This window comes from Accipiter gentilis, chromosome W (assembly GCF_929443795.1).
Source record: "Accipiter gentilis chromosome W, bAccGen1.1, whole genome shotgun sequence".
NCBI classification, from domain to species: Eukaryota; Metazoa; Chordata; class Aves; order Accipitriformes; family Accipitridae; genus Astur; species Astur gentilis.
The window spans coordinates 2376879-2401573 of NC_064918.1; the positions used below are offsets into that span (position 1 = coordinate 2376879).

Below are 24695 nucleotides of genomic sequence, written 5' to 3' on the forward strand. Positions count from 1 at the left end.
AGCTGAAAAATCCTTGACTACAGTCTAAACACTACTGAGCAACAACTGAAAACATCAGTGTTATCAACATTCTTCGCATACTGAATTCAAAACATAGCACTGTACCAGCTACTAGGAAGACAGTTAATTCTATCCCAGCTGAAACCAGGACACAACAGTAATAATAAAAGGATTGGAATGTACAAATGATGCACAGTGCAAATGCTAACCACCTGCTGATCAACGGGCAGTTAGTCCCTGAGTGGCGATTCCCCCCACCCCCACTCCCCCCACTTTGTATACTAGGCATGACATCACATGGTATGGAATACCCCTTGGCCAGTTTGGGTCAGGTGCCCTGGCTGTGTCCTGTGCCAACTTCTTTTGCCCCTCCAGCCTTCTTGCTGGCTAGGCTTGAGAAGCTGAAAAATCCTTGACATTAGTCTAAACAATACTTAGCAACAACTGTAAACATCAGTGTGTTATCAACATTCTTCCCATACCTAACTCAAAAACATAGCACTATACCAGCTACTAGGAAGGCAATTAACTCTATCCCAGCTGAAACCAGGACAGTATCCACCCCTTATTCTATACCATTGACATCATGCTCAGTTCTAATGTACAGAAAGGAAAGTACTCTTAGAATTATGAAACTATGAAAAACATTCTTAAAAAACCCAAGCAGTACTTTTATGGAATATGATTTTGTTTATGAAAATATCACAGGATATACTGGACTGTGTGGATTCGATGGCCTGGGACATCAAACCCACAGAAGTATAAGGCTTTGGTAGACACTGGTGCACAGTGTACGCTGGTGCCATCAGGGTACAGAGGCACAGAATCCATCTGGATCTCTGGAGTGACAGGGGGATGCCAAGAATTGACTATACTGGAGGCTGAAGTGAGCTTGACAGGGGACAAGTGGGAAAAGCACCCCATTGTGACTGGCCCAGAGGCCCCTTGTATCCTTGGCATAGACTACCTCAAGAGAGGGTACTTCAAGGACCCAAAGGGGTACCGATGGGCTTTTGGTGTAGCCACTGTGAACACAGAGAAGATCAAACTGTTATCTACCCTGCCTGGCCTCTCAAAAGATCCCTTCATTGTGGGATTGCTGCAAGTTGAAGAACAGCAGGTGCCAGTCGCTACCAGGAAGGTGCACCTGCGGCAATATCACACAATCTGAGACTCCCTGGCTCCCATCCATGAGCTGATTCATCACCTAGAGAGCCAAGGAGTCATCAGCAAGACTCATTCACCTTTTAATAGTCCCATATGGCCAGTGCAAAAGTCTGATGGAGGATGGAGGTCAACAGTAGATTATCGCGGCCTGAATGAAGTGACACCGCCACTGAGTGCTGCTGTACCAGACATGTTAGAGCTCCAATATGAACTGGCATCAAAGGCAGCCACGTGGTATGCTACAATTGATATTGCCAATGCCTTTTTCTCCATTCCTTTGGCAGCAGAGTGCAGGCCACAGTTTGTTTTCACGTGGAGAGGTGTCCAATGCACCTGGAATCGACTGCCCCAGGGGTGGAAGCACAGTCCTACCATTTGTCACAGACTAATCCAAACAGCACTGGAACAAGGCGATGCCCCTGAACATTTACAATACATAGATGACATCATCGTGTGGGGCAACAAGGCAGAAGAAGTGTTTGAGAAGGGAAAAAGAATAATTCAGATTCTTCTGAAAGCTGGTTTTGCCATAAAGAAAAGCAAGGTCAAGGGACCTGCACAGGAGATTCAGTTCTTGGGAATAAAATGGCAGGATGGTCGCCGTCATGTCCCTATGGATGTGGTTAACAAGATAGCAACTATGTCTCCACCAGCTAACAAGAAAGAAACACAAGCTTTCCTAGGCCTTGTGGGGTTCTGGAGAATGCATATTCCAGGTTATAGTCAGCTTGTGAGCCCTCTCTATCGAGTAACATAGAAAAAGAACTATTTTGAATGGGGCCCTGAGCAACAACAAGCCTTTGAGCATATCAGACAGGAAATGGCTCGTGCAGTAGCTCTTGGGCCTGTCCGGACAGGACCAGATGTACAAAATGTACTCTACACTGCAGCTGGGGAGCATGGTCTCACCTGGAGCCTCTGGCAGAAATCACCAGGAGAAACCCGAGGTCAACCATTAGGGTTTTGGAGCTGGGGGTACTGAAGATCAGAAGCCCACTACACCCCAACTGAAAAAGAGATACTAGCAGCATATGAGGGGGTTCAAGCCGCTTCAGAAGTTGTTGGTACAGAAGCATATCTCCTCTTGGCACCACGATTGCCCGTGCTACACTGGATATTCAAAGGAAACATCCCCTCTACACATCATGCAACCAGTGCTACATGGAGTAAGTGGATAGTACTGATCACGCAACGGGCTCGACTGGGGAAATCTAACCGCCCAGGAATTCTGCAAGAGATCATGGACTGGCCAGAAGGCAGAGATTTTGGAGCATCACCTGAGGAGGTGGCTCGTGCCCAAGAGGCACCACCATATAATGAGTTATCAGAAGATGAAAGGTGTTATGCTTTGTTTACTGATGGATCCTGTCGCATGGTAGGAAACCATCAGAAGTGGAAAGCTGCTGTGTGGAGTCCCACACGACAAGTCGTTGAGGCCACTGAAGGAGAAGGCGAGTCAAGTCAGTTTGCAGAAGTGAAAGCCATCCAACTAGCCCTAGACATTGCTGAATGAGAAAAGTGGCCGGTACTCTACCTCTATACTGACTCCTGGATGGTGGCTAATGCCCTATGGGGGTGGCTACAGCAGTGGAAGAAGACCAATTGGCAATGCAGGGGTAAACCCATCTGGGCAGCAGCATTGTGGCAGGACATTGCTGCCCGTGTAGAACACATGACTCTAAAGGTACGTCATGTAGATGATCACGTGCCCCAAAGCCGTGCCACTGAAGAACATCGAAATAATGAACAGGTAGACAAGGCTGCCAAAATAGAAATAGCTCAGGTGGACCTGGACTGGGAGCGTAAGGGTGAGCTATTTGTAGCTCGATGGGCCCATGAGACATCAGGACATCTAGGGAGAGATGCAACATGTGGACCTGACCATAGAGGCCATCACACAGGTCACTCATGAATGTGAAACATGTGCTGCAATCAAACGAGCCACCAGAGTAAAGTCTCCCTGGAACAGAGGGCGGTGGCTGGGCCTTCGATATGGTGAGGCCTGGCAAATTGACTACATTGGACCACTGCCACGAACATGCCAAGGCAAGCGCTACATACTCAACATGGTGGAAGCAACTACTGGTTGGCTAGAAACATATCCTGTAAACCATGCCACTGCCCGAAACACCATCTTAGGCCTCGAAAGGCAAATTTTATGGCGACACGGTACCCCAGAAAGAATTGAATCAGACAATGGGACTCATTTCCGAAATAACCTCATAAGCTCCTGGGCAAACAAACATGGCATTGAGTGGGTGTACCACATACCCTATCACCCGCAAGCATCTGGAAAAATTGAGAGATATAGTGGACTGTTAAAGACTATGTTGAGAGCACTAGGCAATGGGACATGGAAGCATTGGGATACAAATTTAGCAGAAACCACTTGGCTAGTTAACACCAGAGGATCTGCTAACCATCCTGGTCCTGCCCAAACAAAACCCCTACATACTGTGGGAGGAGATAAGGTCCCCATAGTGCACATGGGGAAGTGGCTGGGGAAGGCAGTGTGAATTGCTCCTCCCATGGGAAAAGGCAAACCCATTCGTGGGATTGTCTTTGCTCAGGGACCTGGGTGTACTTGGTGGGTAATGCGGAAGGATGGGGAGACCCAGTGTGTGCCTCAAGGACATTTAACCTTGGGGGAAAAATAATCTGTGATGTGAGTTGTATGTTCTAGAAAGTAATGTAGCAGGAATGACCTGAACTGCAGAGGAGTGAACTTCGCAGGGAACCAGACAAGTGCATCGGTGACCCAAACGAAGCCGGTGTTGCTGCCCAACGATCAAACATACTGCTTCTCCTGTCCTGACCACTCGTCTTGATGGATGGGTCCCAAGTCATAACCTGTGTGTGAACATCTGGAGGAGTGGAAGACGCCCATGGAATATCTATCTCTTAAAGGACAGGGGATAGTAATTAATAAGAATGTATAAATCTTTACGTTGGGTATAAAAGTGGTTTAAGTATGTAGTTTCAGTTGTAAGTCTTGGTAAGAAGGGATTTCAGTAATGAAAATTAAATACAATGGCATGGTTAGAAGATATGTGTATTTAATTATGTGGGACCTGAGCATGACGCAAATGGTATGGAATAATGGGTGGAGATTGTATTGGGTCTGGCTGAGATGGAGTTAATTCTCCCCATAGCAGCCCTCATAGCACTGTGCTCTGCATCAGTAGCTAGAAAGGTGTTGATAACACACCAGTGTTTTGGCTACTGCTGAGCAGTGCTGGCACAGCATCAAGGCTGTCTCTCCAACATTTTTTGCCCCCCCCTCAATGGCAGGCTGGGGCAGGGCAAGATCTTGGGAGGGGACATAACCAGGACAGCTGACCCAAACTAACCAAACAGATATTCCATACCATATGACGTCAGCTCAGATATAAAAGCTAAGTAAAGGGAGATGGAAGGGGGGCATTATTTTGTCTTCCGGAGCAACCATCTGCTTCCCAGGAAGTGGCCAGACATCGCCTGCTGATGGGAAGTAGAGAATAACATCATTTGTTTTTCTTTGCTTTTTGCGTGCGACCTTTACTTTTACTTTATTAAACTGTCCTTATCTTGACCCATGAGCCTTTTGTTATATTTTCTCCCCCCTGTCCAGCTGAGAAGGGGGAGCGATAGAGCGACTTTGGTGGGCACCTGGCATCCAGCCAGGGTCAACCCACCACAAACATTTATCATGTAAATTAAAAATTGTTCTTGAAGTGTATCTTTAGAACTGAACTATATGCTTCTAAAAGGAAAAAAGTGAAAACTAGTTACTGAATCATATATATGCAAGAAGGGACTTGTTGGAATTTAAGTCTCCAGTCACTCATTTCCATTTGTCCAAACTATTTTACATAATTAGAGAATTACAAAGGATTCTCACTGTGATTTAATGTTTCAATTTACTGTCATGAGGACAAGACTTGACAACCAATCCACGAAAGCACTCTGGTCTACCTGAAAAGGAAAGTTTTCATCATTCCCATCAAAAAAAATTTAGAACAACAACAGATGGAACTTAAGAGGTACAAATCAGGAAAATAAAACAGTGCAATATGTAATTTGTGTAATTTCTTTTAATTTTTTAAAGTACAGATAACCATAGGGCTAACATAAAAATAAAATTAAAAAATCATAACTAACCTAATTTTCTCTTCAATTCAGACTTCACAGACGTTGCTCAAATTCCAAGTATCTACATATGCAAAGTTACAGCCCATATACAGCTCCTCCTACTGTACCTGAATTGCTTAAAACCCTTACCACACTATACTTGCAATTACCCTCCTTTCACATATGAAGATGCATTAGTGATATATTAGAATCTCTAGTTTTCCTAGATAAATCAAAATATTAAAATTGTCATTTTATTGAAATTCAGAAGACCCTATCACTATTTAAAAGACACCATCATTGACATGGACAGCTTCTGCAAGCAGTTTTTGACCTGTGACTGGAGTAGTCTTCAAACAACCTATACACGAAAAAAGCAAATACATTTATTTCGTTTACTTTTTATAGGAGCTTGTCACAATGACAAAGAAATTAAGTGAAGTATTAAAAAGAGGACTCTTCTTAAAGTTCAACTGCCAACTTCAGCAGTTTTATATTATTTTATCCACTAAATAACATCCATGAAGATTCAAAAGAATCAAATAGTTTCTTGTACTTCACAAATATCTATTCCCTCCAAACAGAAGGATTGAGTCCCCCTGAAGTGTATGCACTCAGTACAGCTGGTTGGCAGACCAATTATCTGCTGTACCGAACAGGCGCACAGAGCAGAAGAGAGGCTGCAGCATGTCCAGCAGAGGTATGACTTTAGTGGCTTTGGGAAATTTTGGTCCCAGATCTTCATAATGCTACAGATACTTGCTGATACAAGTGGAAGGTAGAGGAACAGGTGGTGCTAGGTCTCTGTAGGCCTGTCAAGAGTCAGGGGTGACATGATATCCAATATGATTTCTTAAGTTTTAAACTAAAAGATATATTCACACCAAGACAGAGATAATCAGTAATAAACACAAAGAACAATTCTGAGATTGATCCTTGCTGTGCTACATTAACAAATGTCCTGCACTCTGCTCCAACAGTGGTCCTTCTAACACAGCCTGCCCTTAACTCCAGCTTACATAGGCTTTATCAAGGTTGCAAATTTTTGTGCTTATCTCCATCTTCTCCAACTGAACTACCACAGTACTTGGAAAACTCTGTATTGAAACCAAAATCAGAAGATGCTGTTCCTGCACAGGCAATTATTCATAAAAGTTTTTTTAAAATATTATAGAGAAATCCATTTTATTATTAAGGTGAGAAAGACAGGTGATTTGCATATCATAACTTGGAAAATGTAGTAGCTTTCTAGATATTTACAGTGTGAACACATTTTAGGAAACAAAAAAGTGCCCGATTAGCATACTAAGTGAAAACTACAGAAACAAGGGCATTTTTATTGTCCATCTTAAATAAATAAAAAAAATAATCAATCAGCAAGGTGGCTTTAAATTTGGAGAAGAGGGAATTATTAAGTGCAAGAAAAACAAGTATATTATTTCCCATGTGTCTCCCTTTCCTACTCAGTGGAGGCAAATTTATATAACCAAACACAGCAGGAAGGTCTTCATTTCTTAAGCTTAAAGGAGAAACTGTATCACTTTTCTTTACAATAAGACTGCAACCCTTCTTCTCCAGTATGGGATTCCCAGTCACTTTTGTCACATCCAACTCTGCATACTTAGGGCTATGACATTTCGGAACAGAAGTTGGTCCTGATATCTCCCCATCAACCATGTTTTGACCCAGAGCTGTCTATACCTTGTAACACACTATCCCAAAATACCATGCCCATGCACACCCATCAGATGTTCCTCATTCCTCCTTCCCAAAAAGCCCCAACCTCTCAGTTCAGAGCCCTCCATCCTCTCACTATACTACAACAAATCTCTACTTTTTTGATCCAGCCCCTAATGTTTTTACACATCAAAACAAGCAATCATTCATTTACCAGACTGAGATCTCATTCAACAAAAATTCACGGAAGGACGCCACTGGGAGAAAAATAAGATGTGCTAGGGAAAAGACAATGCATGGCTGCCCTAAACATCTGAATATATTAAATACAATATTTCCAATTGGTACTGCTGGATTGTCTCATCAACTCTTGGCCAAGGATGGCAGCAGCCTGATAAACTCAAGTTTCCAGACAACTCTTGGCTTTCTAAATATAAAGAGCATTGAAATGAAGCAAACTTTTTAGTTTTGTGCTCTGGGTCTTGCATGTACTCTCTCTTCCTTGCAGATCAAGCTGTCTTCTACAGAAGGTCCTAAAATAGGCACATAGTCTATCAAGCTTGGAAACCTACCAATCTATACAGTGCTAAAGTCATGAGTTCTCTGGATAACCTTTTCATAACAGAGCCACCAGTTTAGTCAAATTTTGCTGAAAGATTTGAAAAGTGCTTTAAAAAACAAGCAACTGATTGGTTAAAATGTAAATTAATATTAGTATGACAGAAAGCTCTTAGCATGGAATATTCATATGATAGCAAATTTTAAAAGAGGATTTGTAATATTTTTGCTTTTGAGGAGGTGTCATAAAATCCAATAAATGCGGGTTTTTTTCTGCTAAGACATTTAAACACAGTTTAATGCATGCACTCTTTCCTCAGGAAAGCTGTAGCTAGCTGGAAGAATGCCTTAAAAATTAGGGTAAGCAGAGACAAAGAGAGTGCAGTAAAACAGGCTAGTCATCTGTATCTTGCATCTGGAATGTCAAAACTACTCCAAAAAGGTGATCATGCCTCTGAGAGATAAAGTGTGGAGATTACATAGCAGCAGATTTCTGTTCCTATCCCTTCTCTTCATTTTATTAATCTCAGTGGATAGCATTAACAGTAAAAACTGTCTTCCTGATTGACTAACCAGGAAAAGGTGAACAGAAAACATAAATAAGTGGCACAAAACCCACCACACCTACACTGCAACTCCATTTGCCTAACATGGTAGAATGTGGTAAAAGTTACAATACAGACTTTTATTACTAAAAGCTGAAAAATAATGACTTTAAAGTCTGTTCGTTTTTGTTGTTTGTTCCCCCCCCACCCTCCAATACATCAACATTCTTCAAGGTTTGGTTTTTTCCCCGCATGTTTTATTTTTCTATTTATTGGTATGAAAAATTACCTCCTCCTTCAGTGCATGTTTCTTCTGCTCCAAACAGATTTCTTTAGCACGCATCAACTGCAAAGTCTCCTTAGAAACTGCATACTGAAGCTTTTCCATACGTTCCACTGCTGCCGCCCATGCTGCCTTACCAAATTTTTTCTGGTCTGCTCGCATTCGATCGTACACAGCTAGAGAAGGGAAGAAAAAGCAGACAGCTTACCAGTCTACTCTTCAGATTACTAGTAATTCTACTGTAGAGACTATGCACATATTTGTATCCAAAAACATACAAAGTTCTCTTAGCAGAGAATAGTCATTCTACAGAGCATTAACCTTCATATCCAAGATGTAAGTATTCTTAGGACTTGTGTAAATATGCAATTAGCTATTTGTTGATCATTTAACCATTATAATTCCAATTTTTGTTACCCACAGAGGAACCATTCTGAATACACAGTACTTGAACACTTGAACCACACATTCAGAAATCTTCACTTAATAAAAGTATCCGGTTAATATTATCATGGGGCCTTAAACTAAATCCCAAATTTTCCCTGCTTTGGAAAGCCCCAATCATCAGCTACTAAAGTCTCCAGTTTCCCTTGATAACTTTTACAGCACAGTCATAAGTTTAACACAAATCTGCAGAGTGAAATATGAATTACAATTTAAAACAAAAAATTCGGTTTGACCTCAAGTGCGATTCTGTAAGAATACTGAATTAAATTTAAATGAGAATATCTATTTTTTTAACCTCAAAATGCAGGTTGCTTTACAAAATTAATTCAAATTAACTAAACAAAGTACAATCTGCCCTTAATATGCAGAGATGAATGAGAATCTTTTCAGTAAGAGTTCAGAGTAGCAGTAGTCCCTTGCTTGATTCAGACTTTTCTTGAGCCCCAGACATCATTTAGGCTGACACATGAGACTTTCACAATTTTTAATATACAGAACAATCACATGATACTGTACACTTAGCTTTGCAAAGCAAAGGCCATGAGAGTCACAGAACCAAAGGGGTAGCGTGCGAACGTTGTGAAGTTCAACAAGCTCAAGAGCAAGGTCCTGCACATGGGTCAAGGCAATCCCAAGCAAAAATACAGGCTGGGGGATGAGCGGTTTGAGAGCAGCCCTGCAGAGAAGGACTTGGGGGTGTTGGTGGATGAAAAACTGAATATGAGCCAGCAATGTGTGCTTGCAGCCCAGAAAGCCAATTCCATCCTGGGCTGCATCAAAAGAAGCATGACCAGCAGGTCAAGGAAGGTGATTGTGCCCCTCTGCTCTGCTCTCGTGTGTAGAGAAATACCATGCGGGGACGGACGACAGGACACCAATATGATGATCAAAGTTGCCAGTTTATTGAGCCTAGCTGATCATTCTTATACAATTCTCTAAGTTCCTTAAAAGCTTTGATTGGTTGCTGCATGCAAGCATTTGGTGTCCACGCGCACAAGCATAAAATATGATTGGTTATATCGACACTGTACACGTGTATAAACATAAGATATAATTGGTTATACTAACTCTGTACACGCGCATAAACATAGGACGTAATTGGTTATATCAACTAAAACATGCGAAACTTGTCTCAGTCTAATTGGTCAAGATAAACTGCCGAATTGAGGTTCTTTGTGCCAAGTTCCCTTTATTGTGGAATGTGCACCTGTGTTCTTCTAATTGGCATCTTTCTTTTTTTTGTCTTCTTGTTTATTCTGTTCAAGGCCTTCTAAAGACATCTGGAATGCTCTTGTGACTGTTAGCTAAATAAGTGTCCACACTTGTGAGACCCCACCTGGAGTACTATGTTCAGCTCTGGGGCCCCCAACATAAGAAGGACATGGACCTGTTGGAGCGAGTCCAGAAGAGGGCTACAAAGATGATCAGAGGGCTGGAGCACCTCCCCTGTGAGGATAGGCTGAGAGAGTTGAGGTTGTTTAGCCTGGAGAAGAGAAGGCTCCGGGGAGACCTTATAGCAGCCTTCCAGTAGCTAAAGGGGCCCTACAAGAAAGCCGGAGAGGGACTTTTTACAAGGGCATGTAGTGATAGGACAAGGGGTAATGGCTTTAAACTGAAAGAGGGTACATTCAGACTAGATATAAGGAAGAAATTCTTCACTGTGAGGGTGGTGAGGCACTGGAACAGGTTGCCCAGAGAGGTTGTGGATGCCCCCACCCTGGAAGTGTTCAAGGCCAGGTTGGATGGGGCTTTGAGCAACCTGATCTAGTAGAAGGTGTCCCTGCCCATGGCAGGGGGGTTGAAACTAGATGAACTTTAAGGTCCCTTCCAACCCAAACCATTCTATGATTCTGTGATTCAGTCCCTAGGTGCTAGAAGATATTACATGCTGTTGTTAGGTAATAAAAAAATACCTTTTTGTTCTCATGTGTTTTTCCTCTGTCATCTGTTAATATTTTGGTATGTAAGACCACCCTGTGATCAACAAGAGGCCAAAAAACCCAAAACATAACAAAAAAGGCAAGCAATCTGTATACCAAAGGTCTACAGTTGTCAACAGTCTCCAGGCATTTCATTTCCCAGTGTTTTTCCCCACAATCTTGACTGCTGTACATAGAAACAGCATGTAAACAAAACAAAACTGAAGTAACTATAAATATACATTCTCTATCAACTAATGGGGTATTTTACTTGCCTTTGTCATACTAGTAAAGGAACCAAACTGATTAAATACATTTAGAATTTGCTGCAATAAATTAATTCCAACACACTTGAACTGGTTTAGTCATTTTTTTCAAAATAAGGTGGAGTTTCATGTTATCCTTAACTTGGGTCGTCACTGAAGGGAATAATTTTGCAGTGACTTCTTCTGAAGACAGATCTAGCAGTCATGCAGGGAGATGACAGGGAACCTACCCATCAAAAAAGATTTTCTCCCATGGGTACAGCTCATTTATCTGGTTGCACAATCACTATCACCAAGGCAAAGAAACAAACAGGAACCCACACTCAGACAGGGAAAAGAGTGGAACAAACTTTGTCAGCGGTAGCCCACAGTCAAACTAAAAGAGGTGACATGAAACCACATCCTCAGGTTTGTTTGCCCTATTAAACTAATTACTTAGGTTAAAATGGTACAAGGATGAAAGCGCAAGATGAATATGCAAGTCATATGACCTAGTTTAACTGTACCAACTCTTTAGTAAAACTACCACATTCTTCAAGTATAGAAATGCCAAGGTTATATCCATGAAGATTTCTGAAGAACAGAGCAGCTTTCACTGAGTACTTAAACTGAGATGTTGATTAATATTTAGAGCTATGAAAAAATTACTGAAAGGCAGGGGAGACAGGAAAAGGAAATTAATTGAAAGGTAATAAACACTTACTATGGTGGTCTGCCATATCCAGTATAGAAGACAGAATCCTTCAGGGACTCTATGCTCCCTAAATACTTTGCAAATGTACAATGCAGCTAATACAGTCACATTGAGAAGGTGGTTGTGAAACTATATTTAAAAATTTCTATTCTGCTCACTTCTGATGATGTTCTGAAAAGGCTTATTTGTAAATAATACAAATAGACACAGAAGAAAAAACAAATGGGATTGATGACTGCATTTTCCTCACGGAGGACTGATGAAAAAAAATAAATCAATCACACAGTATGATACAGAACATGGTAAACATTAAATAAACTTTTAAAGATTTCTTATTTGAAGTATAGGATAGTAAAAAATAGCTACCTTTCTGTGCTTTAGCTGTTATTTCAAAGTATTTAACTGTAAGATCTTGAATAGAAAGCACAGCCATGTGGGCTTTTCTCTGCCAATCAGCATCTTCTTTTTGCAGACTCTCAATTCTTCTGGGGCCTAGGTAGTCATTCTCTACCGAGATCTGAAAATAAATAAGTCCATAATCAACAACACAATTAATCATTGCTATTTTGCCAACAGCAACCAGTTTCAGAGTGGCCAAGAAAGAAAGAAAAACATAAATGAGAGAAAACTACCAGCAAATCACCATGGCTTCTATTCAGCAGAAAAAACTCTTTTAAGTGCTCCTTTCTGCTGAAAAAGTATATCCACAGTTTCATTACTATTTTCACTGGAAGCATGACAAACTCAAATGTAAATTTGATCTGCCAATATCTTTTTGTTAAATATCTTATTATCTTCAGATAACAAGCATGCTTCATCCAGGCTTTCTTCCAGCCTGAAATATTAACCTGGGAGGGGATTGTCCCCCTCTACACTGCACTGGTGCAACCCCACCTCGAGTACTGTGTGCAGTTTTGGGTGCCTCAATATGAGAAGGACATCAGACTATTAGAGTGTGTCCAGATGAAGGTGACCAAGATGGTGAAAGGTCTTGAGGGCAAGGCTTATTGAGGTCACTTGGCTTGTTCAGCTTGGAGAAGAGAAGGCTGAGGGGTGACCTCATCGCAGTCTACAACTTCCTCAAGGGGGGCAGCTGAGGGGGAGGTGCTGATCCCCTCTCTCTCGTGACCAGGGATAGGACACGTGGAAATGGAATGAAGATGTGTCAGGGGAAGTTCAGATTGGACATTAGGAAAAGGTTCTTCACTGAGAGGGTGGTCGGTCACTGGAACAGGCTCCCCAGGGAAGTGGTCACAGCCCCAAGCCTGTTAGAGTTCAAGGAGGGTCTGGACGATGCTCTTAGCCATATGGTTTAGTTTTAGGTAGTCCAGTGAGGAGCAGGGAGTTGGACTCGATGATCCTTATGGGTCCCTTCCAACTTGAGATATTCTACAATTCTAAGATTCCATTCTGAAGTAAATGAATGCTCTTTAGTCAGAACGAAGCTGGAAACAGGGGGATGTGCTGGGGTAGTGGGAAGTAGTCATCAACATTTTAGTAGTTTTCCTTTGTTATAGATAACTTCTTAAAACATATTTTCCCAGTGACTGGGAGTTCAAATATCTTTTCCTTGCTAAGACCAAAGCAATTTTATTTTTAAGAGACAACTATCTGAAGCCAGTAAAAGATTTGGAGTTTCTTTTAATAATTAATAAAAAAATATGGCTTTCCCAAAACTGAAAATTTTTTACACACTTTTTAAAAGTTAACGTATTAAATAGTCCCACTGCAGACAACAGACTATATATCTAATAATTAAATATTTAAGCCTGTTCCTGCAACACCAAAGCCTTAATTTTGAATATTTTTCATTTACATCAGTCAAGATGACACCTCACTAATATAAACAAAAAACCCCAAACCCCAAAGCGCTCATAATCTTCTGTGTCACCAGATATTTTAACCTGAAGTTCTAATGCCTCAAATATTCATCTTCATTTAACAAAGCGTCCATCTGGTCTCAAAGAGCCATTCCACTCTATTCTTAAACTACAAACAGTAGGTTTTTAAGTGACTCTTCAGGATCTACCTCTGCTTATCCACTTAGACCATCTCTTAGAGGGATGATTTTAAAAAGTAAAAATATATGGATGCCTTCTATGTAATTGTTCATTTCTTGAAAAATGTTTAAAGTAGTTTAATAAGATATTTTAATCTACTTCTTATATATTTCCAAAACCCTTAGAAAGGCAACAGGGAAAAAAAAGGGAATAAATGATAAGTGAATAATAATTTTACTAGATAGGTTGTAACATGTAATTTGATGAAGCACATATGTACCATGATTGCCACAGGGAATGCTTATGAATGGACAGACAAGAATTTCCAAATAAACTTCAAACTGTATGTATGTACCAGTAAATGATGACTGGTGAAGTTAATGCTTTCCATTTACACAGAACTCTGAAACAGCAAGTTCCTTTGAGAAGCAAGATAAAAACAATACAGTTAAAAGTCTTACTTTTCTATTCTTTGGTAAAGATGAGGTAATTTGATACTGGAATTGACATGGGATCACTGAGTAATGTAACATTCTTGTTAGCCATCATTCCTAAGAGAATAAGAAGCCTCAAAGTAACTCACACACAGTACAAGCTAGAGATTTATGAAGGCACAATACAATTGTATCTTTGTTCCCTAGAGCAAGTATTTACAAGTAAGAAAAAAGGGAAGCACCTTTTCATTAACTACAGTCCTAAGTATGTCATCCATACAGTCCTTCATGCTGAGGGTATTCATATGGCAAAGCACAGAAAACCCAAAGAAGCCTTTGCTTTAGCAATACCCATACAAGTATGCATATTTATGTGCAACCTTAAGCAGATGATCATGGTCCTGCAAAGCTTTAGAAACTGGGGAAACAAGGAAGATGGAGCTGTAAACATTTATGAGGATGGACCAGTTCAAGGTGGTACAGTTACTGATAAGTACCTTCCCTTTCCCTTTATGCATCTGTTCATATACACATTCACATTTAAAAGACACAGAGCAGCATACTCCACAAATGACCACTGTCTGGAAGGGAGTCCTCAAGTAGTTACATGAACAAGAACAGACGAACATCGTGCCTTGAGGCTGCAGCAATAGTGTGTGCTTAACAAAAGCCTGAACGGAACCCCAGAAAGATACACAGGACAGAAGCATTTCCCTAGTGCTTCTTGAGCTGACCTGCCCTGATGCTTAGCAGTCTTATAGCCTATACCTACACAGCTTGTTATCTAGCAAGACAGTCAAACTTAGAATTATTGACCATGAAAATGAATACGTGAGGATTCTTCTTGAAGCATCTTGTAGTACAAGCAAAAGACCAAAGCACATCTAACATTCATGATATGCAAGGACAATACAGAGGGACACTTTGGCTTTTGCATTCTGCAGCTTGGATAAGGCACACACACACACACAAAATGTTAACTTCCTGACTCCAAAGCCATGAAATGGCAGGCTCTCATTGTTTCAAAGGGAATGTCCATTCAACGGGTGAAGACAGAATCCAAGTACCAGTGGGGCACAGTCTTCGACAGGTGAAAAACCCCAGCTGCTTCCTTAAGAAAGGGAGCTAGGTAGGAGCTGAGGATGAACCTTAAACTGATAAGCTTGTTTCCTTTACATCTGACAAGCAGCCTAGGTTAATAGGAAAATAAGCTGGACCATTTGACCATAAAGAAATGCTAAGTTTAGTCCTTACTGCTATTGTTTAGGATATCAATGACCAGATACACTGCTTGTCCCAACAACCATTTAACAGATTTGCCAGCCAGAGGCAACTGAGGTTCAAGGTGACAAATTTAGAATGAGAAAGTTCAAGAATAAGGGAAAAGAGTCCTGAAAATGAAGAGCTGCAAATGCTCAGGAGATCCAGGTTCCTGGGCTGATTCTTGGAGTAAGAGTCCTCAGCCACAGGGATCTTTGTCACTCTTTAGCCAAGGAGCTATTCCATACTATGTGCCATCATGCTCAGTATATAAATGGGGAGTGGGCCAAGGGGAGCTCTCTCGACTTTCAGTGGGGGAAGTGGGGGAGTGCCAGGTTCTGGGTGGTGAGCAGTTGCACTGTGCATCACTCCTTTTGTATACTCTTTCATTAGTACTGTTGTTGTTGTTGTTGTAATTTTTTTTGTGTGTTGTCCCAGTAAACTGCCTTTATCTCAACCCTCGAGGTTCCAGGTTTTTTCCTTTTCTCTCCTCTGTCTCCTCCCCATCCCACCGGAGGGGGCAGGAGGAGTGAGCGAGCAGCTGCGTGGTCCTTTGTTACTGGCTGGGCTGAAACCATGACAAGATACAACTTCCAAGTCTCAGAATTTTCATGGATTATATTTACTACTTATTAAAAGTTGTTTTACAGAGTACCAATTACAATACTATGTATTATTAAATCTATATATTTAAAATTCGGTTTACCTTTTAGCTTTAAAGGAACCTTTAATTACTTAGAAGTCACCAAATAAATTTGTTTCTATTAACTACTCAGAATACTTTCATATGGAAAGTATATGCTAGAATAACATGTATTTCAACTTGCAGGAAGCAATCAAGATTTTGATTCGAGCAAAAAGAATAGGCAAAGCCAGTAGTTGTGTGCCACTTTGCAACCCGTGTTGGGGAGAAAAGAACGTAGCCATTTTGATGGGTATTTATGTTAGAGGTGTTTACTGTAGCTGCTCTTAATGCTGCTGAATAACACGGAGCCCTACTACGCTTATGTCCTTAAAGGCAGGTCCTTGCTTCCCATCTTTGTTTCTATTAGGTCAATGACTTTGAGTGGCAGCAAACTACTTTGGTACCTTGGAAGTTGCAAACCTCTCAGAAAGTCATTGACCTAATAGAAGAGAATAGAGATTGCAGCTTCCAAGGTACCAAAGTGGTGTTCCTGCCCAAGCTCAAGGCTTCCTTTTCTGGGCTTGCCTGACATACACGCTCTATGGCCTCTGACAGCCTCTCCATTGACCTGAACGTGCTCCAGTGCTCCCCAGGGGAAAAGCAATCTCTTCCCATCCAGCCAGTGCATTCCACCTGATTCAATTTCTCCATCAAGAAATGTAACAAAGAAAAATTGAGTTATAAAAACACAAAACAACCAAAACCAGTGTAAAAGAAAATACTGCTAGCAACCTTTCCAAAGGTAATTAATATCATTCTTTATGATCTAAGATCAATAACTGTGATTAAAAAAAAGATAGAGGGCATGCAAACAGCCACTTTTGGCCATGCTCCTGGCACACTCTGGGGAAACAGGGGGAAAAAAACTCCAGAAAAAACAGATAGCCATACTGTGAATGTAAATACTGACAATTACCAATCACTTGAGAGAAGAATTATCAGTTTTCAAGTGCAACCTACCTAGAAAATTATTATAATCTCTCAGTCATTAATGAAATTTATGCCCGTCATCCTTACAGGGCAGGACAGACAATCACCAGAGAAAAACAGAGATGAACAACTGAGACATAGTGGGAAAATATACATGGTCCCCCTTGCCAAATGGCTGGCTGAGCATTATGTTCCAGTGTCTTCGTTTAGACTATCCTTCCTTGACAGTGGATTCTGTTTAGCCCAGTACAGTGCCACTGCAGCAAATATATACAAATATATATTAAAACATAATATTCAATTTAAATAATATAATTTGGGTATATTTATATAGGACATATAAATTATGTAGAGTTGTATCTTATCATAGGAACTAGAAAGTAAGCCCGTGGAAAAAAAATGGTAGTTTAATTAAGACCACAGCTGTAATAAGGAGAAAAGTTGGGGAGGAAAGAGAGAGAACCCGCCTCTGAAGGTTGCAGCTTATGAAGAACGTACCTCCCCACCTACAACACCTCCATGAAATGGAGGAAGAGACCACTCTCTCAAACCTACAGTTTATCCTAGCTGAGAATTTAAAGAGGAAAAGGGAAACACACATGGACCATTAAATAGCAACGTGATCAGGCTCATGAGTATTGAAGACTTTGTTTCCTATATTCTCTTCAATAAATAATCACCTGTAATAAATATATATGTGTCGTGGTTTAACCCCAGCCAGCAACTAAGCACCACGCAGCCACTCACTTACTCCCCCCACCCAGTGGGATGGTGGAGAGAATCGGAAGGAAAAAGGTAAAACTCATGGGTTGAGATAAGAACAGTTTAATAGAACAGAAAGGAAGAAACTAATAATGGTAATATTAACAATAATAAAATGACAATAATAATAATAAAAGGATTGGAATATACAAAACAAGTGATGCACAATGCAATTGCTCACCACTCGCCGACCGATGCCCCGTTAGTTCCCGAGCAGCAATCTGCCCCCTCCAGGCCAACTCCCCCCAGTTTATATACTAGGCATGACATCACATGGTGTGGAATATCCCTTTGGCCACTTTGGGTCAGCTGTCCTGGCTGTGTCCCCTCCCAACTTCTTGTGTCCCTCCAGCCTTCTTGCTGGCTGGGCATGAGAAGCTGAAAAAATCCTTGACTTAGTCTAAACGCTGCTTAGCAACAGCTGAAAACATCAGTGTGTTATCAACATTCTTCTCATACTGAACCCAAAACATAACACTATCCCAGCTGAAACCAGGACAATATGTGAAGACAATAACTCTCATTAGGGAATTAAAGGAAGTTCTTATGTGCTTCTGCATTCCATTACAATTTGCAATGCATGCATAACATGTTTATGCTTCATTTTGCTCACTGCATACCTTTATGATGCCAGCATCTTTCATTTTTATAGTCCATAAAAGAGCACAGGTCATTTTATAAACTAAACAGAAACATATTATTAGAATGACTATTGTCCACGTTAGATATGACTAAAAAAAGGCACCAGAGAATTTAAACGGACAGAGTGAGGAAAGAAAAACTAAGAAGTGCTGTGATCTAAATGATGTTTCTTTTAAACATACGTGTGGTGGGTTGACCCTGGCTGGATGCCAGGTGCCCACCAAAGACGCTCTATCACTCCCTCCCTCAGCTGGACAGGGGAGAGAAAATATAACAACAGGCTCGTGGGTCAAGATAAGGACAGGGAGAGATCACTCGCCAATTACCATCACGGGCAAACCAGGCTCGAATTGGGGAAAATTAATTTAATTTAATAACAATCAAATCAGAGTAGGATAATGAGAAATAAGAACAAATCACCTTCCCCCACCCCTCCCTTCTTCCCAGGCTCAACTTCACTCCTGATTTCTCTACCTCCTCCCCCTGAGCGGTGCAGGGGGACGGGGACTGGGGTGTTGTGGTCAGTTCATCACATGTTGTCTCTGCCGCTCCTTCCTCCTCAGGGGGAGGACTCCTCACGCTCTTCCCCTGATCCAGCGTGGGGTCCCTCCCATGGGAGACAGTCCTCCATGAACTTCTCCAACGTGACTCCTCCCCACGGGCTACAGTTCTTCACAAACTGCTCCAGTGTGGGTCCTTTCCACGGGGTGCAGTCCTTCAGGAATGGACTGCTCCAGCGTGGGCTCCTCTCTCTCCATGGGGTCCCAGGTCCTGCCAGGAGCCTTCTCCAGTGCAGGCTCTCCACAGGGTCACAGCCTCCTTCAGGCGTATCCACCTCTTCTGGCGTGGGGTCCTCCACAGGCTGCAGGCGGATATCTGCTCCACCGTGGACCTCCATGGACTGCAGGGGGACAGCCTGCCTCACCATGGTCTTCACCACGGGCTGCAGGGGAATCTCTGCTCTGGTGCCTGGAGCACCTCCTCCCCCTCCTTCTTCACTGACCTGGGTGTCTGCAGGGCTGTTTCTCTCACATATTCTCACTCCTCTCTTCCGGCTGCTGTTGCGCAGCAGGTTTTTTCCCCTTCTTAAATATGTTATCCCAGAGGCACTACCACCGTCACTGATTGGCTCAGCCTTGGCCAGCGGTGGGTCCTTCTTGGAGCTGGCTGGCACTGGCTCTATTGGACATGTGGGAAGCTTCTGGCGTCTTCTCACAGAAGCCACCCAGCTACCAAAACCTTGCCATGCAAACCCAATACAATATGTATCTGCTTTCAATTCAGTAAAAAATTATTTTAGTTAAAAATTAAGAATCTCTGATATAGTTGACGTTTTTTCTAACCTAAAAGGCTTTTCGGTTCCCTAGCATTTTCTCAAACTCGCCTTTTGGTCTGTAAGTTCCTCATTTAGACTTGAATTTCTGGAGAAAGTGTGGTCTAACAGAAAAACTTCTCATCTCATAACTAGATCACATAGCCAAATATAGTTTCCCTTCTAGTCATCATTTTCTCAAAAAGCCCATTCCAGCTAATTCTTCCTAAAAAACCACCTATATTCTCTTTGAGAAGAAATCAAGCCTCGTGGTAAAATTGGCTAAGATAAAATTCTTTTTTGTGTGTGTGAAGATGAGACTCACTTTTGAAGACTTTCATGTTTTGCAAGCTTTACTTCAGATAATGCTTTGAAACTAAGAAAATTATGACAGCTTTCACAAAAGGTGGTTGTTCGAAGGCACACAAGAAGAGGAAGAAACAGCAGAAGCCATTAACTTCAATACATCGGGTAAACATCTATTTCCATCGGCTATTGCTTCAGAGCAACAGAACATAAAAGAACACTGTTCTACACTGTATGGATATATTTCCAAGAGAAAACCAATGAGTTCTTCAGAGGAAACAAACTGAAGGGAGGTCCCTAGTCTAGCCTGTGAGCAAGTGAGAATGAATCAGAGAGGCAAGACTCTTCTACTGGAGCACAGAAACATTCTCCGGAAAAGTTCAGATTCTTATGTTGAACTTTGAAGAGAGTAAAGTAAGCTTACTGTGAGAAGACATAAGAAACAGGCCTGCAACTATAGGATTTTGTTAAGTTTTACTGTTGGAGGTTGTCATCACCTTTCTGCACATGCATTACATTTATTGACAATTTCACCTGCCATTTTGTTTGTTATCCAGCCCAGCCTTTTGTGAGGGAACTTTAAAAAAAACCAACAAAACACAACCAAAACTTTTGGCATTCAAACATAATGAGATTTTTCTACAAGGTCTTGTTGGTCAGTTTTACAGTTGAACATCCAGAGCAGTTTTGTACTCCATTCACCTTGCAGATAGGCAGATTTAAGTGATCAGATACATGCCACAGTTTTGTAGTTAGCAATCTCATACCAAGAGTTCAGGTTCCTCACTGACTCAGACTACCAGCCTGCCTTCCATCAGATCGCCTGTTTAGAGCACTATTTTTTCAGAAAGCCCATAAAATCCTGACTTTAAGTCAGCAAAACATTTTGGCATGAGTTCACATAAAGAAAAGCTATATAAAAAGTCTGCAGGATTTATAGTTTAGGATGTAAACAGAAACTGGCATACAGCCCTTCCTAAACAGACTTTGAGACTATAAAGACTATCACAGCATAATTCAGCATATTATACCAGTTCCTCAAACAAGAAAACAATAGTTTCAACAAAGTTTATTACCTTCATTTGCAAATCTAGCCATTTTGCATAAACTTAGATTACCATTTATTCCCTGCTCTATGGGTTTTTCAAAAGCCAAGCTTATCTATGATTTCTGATGATGTGAGGACACATCTTCAGCTACAGATATACCAAAAGAAACTTAGGAATGAAGTTGAGCTGATTGCCATGCCAAGTAATCTATACATTTTAAATCAGTGCTTGCTTTAGTGTCCTCCAATGCACTTTATATAGCTTTGTTTTCATGTTTTTCACTGCAAGACCACCATGCATTCAAAAATATTATGAGACTTAAAAAAACCCAAAAAAACCAAAAAACCCCCGCACAGTTCAGAAACCAGCTCACTAAGACATCAGTTATTCTAGAGCCAATGATAAAAACATGGATTTAGTAATACAGAACTCATCCATTTGATGTATGGGAGCAAGACTACAAATTAAGAGTATGAAGCACTGATGCCCACTCCCTTCCCAAACACATCTTCAGTTGACTCTGAGAGATTTTTTTCCCCCAAGTATTTCTCTAAGTATTTTTTAAGTAATTCTCTCTATTTTGCTAGCTATCCTCATTGCTAAACTTACGTTTTCCTTTGAACTTGTTTCATACTTTGCGAAAACATTTTTTTTAAACCAAAAGTTAAAACATTCAGTGCAACATAATTTATTTCAAAGTATTTAATTTTACACAAGTCAAAGTCAAATTAGCTATAAGGTTCACTACTGCACTTCACCACCAAGTATTAAACCAACAAATAAATCTATAGACGTTTGAGCCACAGTTAGATTTTTAACTACACTAGTATCTGCTTAAAGGAGCTTGAAAGAGAAGCACAACATAGACTAATAAAGCATTCTACAATTTCAAAAAAATTAATTATTAAGCTATATGCTGCTCTCTTATTTCTAGTGCTAGACCTCAACATTAGTATATTTAAAGTCCTTAAAACCCCCTCACGCTCAAGTGAATTAACATGTCAGTGAAGATAATAAATATGTATGCAATGAAACTAAGAGTGCTTTTAAATATATTTAATGTATAACTACATTTTAATTTTCTCATTTCCTGAAGATGAATTGAGAGGTAATGATGACTGTAGTCTCTCACCTGTATCAAGATATTATCAGTGCTCAGTTAAGCAAATCCAGTCCAACTCAGACCTTCAAGAATGCTTGTGTCAAAGTTTTGCTGGCATCTATGTGTAGGTTATAAAACAATTTATCTTACATTTTATCTATAGTCTAATACCAAGCACATTTAAAAAAAAGAAAAAAGAAAAAAAAAGGAAAAAAAGCATGAACAAAAGAAAGCCTCCCATTGATTTCACCTGGGGTTTGATCAAACACAGTGCCTACTCACCATGACTGTGAAGTACTGGTCCACAATTATAAGACCATAAAAATACAAATTAAGAAGATAGTTTCTTTCTCTCTGTGAAGGCCAGTGGATACAACTGTACATACGTAAAAGGCTTTGGTTTTTTTTGCACATGAAGTTATTCTTCTGAAAGATTTTTTTTTTTTTTTTTTTTTAAATAACCAGATTTGGTAACCTGTATCAAAGACTACTTTATATCTTGGTCTTAAAGGGTTAAGGCTTGATCCTATTAATCTGTCAGTAGGTTCTATAGCCAAATATCAACCACTAGAACCGGTCCCTCCCCTCCATACTTTCAGAAGAAGACTGCACTATATATGGAGGATCTGAAAAGAAAAAAGATTTAACTCTCTGAAATCAAAGGCACCAGACCACAGGTAGCTAACTCTGCTTCTTCCAAATTTTGGGAGAAGTATTTCACCTTTGGTTTTCCAGCTACTGATGCCTACTACTTCCCACTTTTCTGCTATGGCAATGTATATTCTTAACATACAAAAAAATTGCTAAATTTTCACAGGGAAATGATCCCTTTTGATAAATGAAAAATTTGTGGGTATAAATGTGAAATATTTTTAAGATCAAAAATATTACAGCTTTTTCTAGTTCATTAGAAGTCCGATTTCTAGCAAAAAGAGCATCTTAAAATCCATTTAGAATTCAAAATGCTAGATAAAATAATCTATAAATATTGTTTGCACTCCGGTTTTAAGTTTATACTTGTCTTCAGAATTTTGGGGGAAATACACAGATAGCCCAAAACATATAATACAGCATTTGAATATCGACCTTCACTTGCCTGATGGCTGTGTTACAGCCAAGAGTCTGAAATCAGAAGAAATGGACCAGTAATCCAAACAGTGAAATTAACATGCTAAAACTCACTGGTTGAATGTCTTTACATATTATTACATCTAAACCAGCAACAGTCCAGAAATAGTGACATTTAAAAATGCCTATACAAATTCAGCACAGCTTTTAAGTGTATATAAATTACAATACTGTCTTCAATTCCTTTATTATACCTTCTCTAGCATTCCATGAACATAATTATAGTTCTGAGTGTTTGGCTGGCTTATCAATACAACTTTTCACACTTACCATACAAAATACGGTCATACTAGACATACAGAATATGTCTAGTAAGCGTATCTTACATTTTAATCTTGAACTGAGTACAGAATTGCTTCTTTGGTGAGCATTTCTCAATTTGATAATACAGTTCATTACAAATTGGCTTTTACTTGTGTCCCCCCCAAAGGCCTTGGGGCGAGCAGGATTATTCCCATATTATTTAAAAAAACAAAAAAGTAGGTCCCAAACACTGTTGTGTTTGCAATGTCCACTTTTTTCAAGAACGCATGATATCTGGTAAGCATTTTGCCATGTTTAGAAGGAGGTCCGCATGGATTTGAGCAGCACTTACAAATATTAAGCATTTCTACAAACAAAACTAGGTTTCTGAAGCTGAGAGCCCCCAAAAAAGGAGAAACATCACTGCTGAATGCACTGTTCTAGGGTCAGATGACTAGTACATAATTAAATACAAATTTTGGCAAAAGTCAGTTCTCCAGAGTTGTGTTCCACTTCATAATAAGCCATCCTTTTCTCCTTCCATAGTCTTCTACCTTTTTCATTATGTTTTCCAAATTCAGCAATATTTAAGTAAGTGCTTCACAGTACAGCTTTGATTCCTCACCCATACTAAATGATCCATCCTTCACACTAAATGAGGCAAAATACACCTGAAAATCTAGCATACAATCAAGTTAAAAGATAAAAAGAAAAAAAGACTTCTATCATGGACAACACTAATCTGCATTTTCAAGCTTCTAAATGCTTTAACTTTGTTATGAGCTTTTGTTCTGGTTTTTTTTCAAAGAAGGAATCTGCAAAGAATTCGGCTGTCCTACTCTAAGAAGCCTCTGCTGAGCACACAGAATTTGGTATTTGTTTCTCCCTTCCCTCCTGTAGGCTTGTCTCTTGCCTAAAGTTTCACAGCAACAGCAGAAAACTAACACCCACCCAGATGATACATCTTCCATTTTTTATGTCTTGCTCCAAAAGAAGAGGACACTAAACACTGTTCTCAAAGACTGTAGCCAAAGCAATTCATTTCCTCCTAATCTCACTCTGAAAACAAACAAACTTAAACTGATTAAAAAAAAAAACTTATTAAAAAAACCAAATTCTTAAAAAACAAACTAAAACAACTTCCCCACAAAAAAACCCACATATACCTAATACAGA

The 24695-nt window shown here is 40.3% G+C and overlaps 2 protein-coding genes across 13 annotated transcripts in view; one reads left to right on the plus strand and one right to left on the minus strand.

Moving 5' to 3' along the window:
• LOC126035357 (uncharacterized) overlaps positions 1–24590 on the plus strand; it is a 503584-nt gene extending 478994 nt beyond the window's left edge. For both annotated transcript variants that reach the window (XM_049793894.1, XM_049793893.1), the window contains one exon: positions 15657–24590. In XM_049793894.1, the coding sequence (XP_049649851.1) occupies positions 18778–19683 (906 nt within the window). In that variant the 5' untranslated portion in view covers positions 15657–18777 and the 3' untranslated portion in view covers positions 19684–24590. The remainder of the gene's footprint in view (positions 1–15656) is intronic.
• LOC126035248 (junction-mediating and -regulatory protein-like) overlaps positions 1–24695 on the minus strand; it is a 440369-nt gene that overhangs the window by 369542 nt on the left and 46132 nt on the right. For all 11 annotated transcript variants that reach the window (XR_007504873.1, XM_049793566.1, XM_049793560.1 and 8 more), the window contains exons 3-4: positions 12033–12183; positions 8347–8516 (exon numbers count right to left, since the gene is read on the minus strand). Coding sequence is in view for 10 of the 11 variants with exons in the window: in XM_049793566.1 (XP_049649523.1) it covers positions 8347–8516; positions 12033–12183 (321 nt within the window). In the remaining variant the exon portion in view is untranslated. The remainder of the gene's footprint in view (positions 1–8346; positions 8517–12032; positions 12184–24695) is intronic.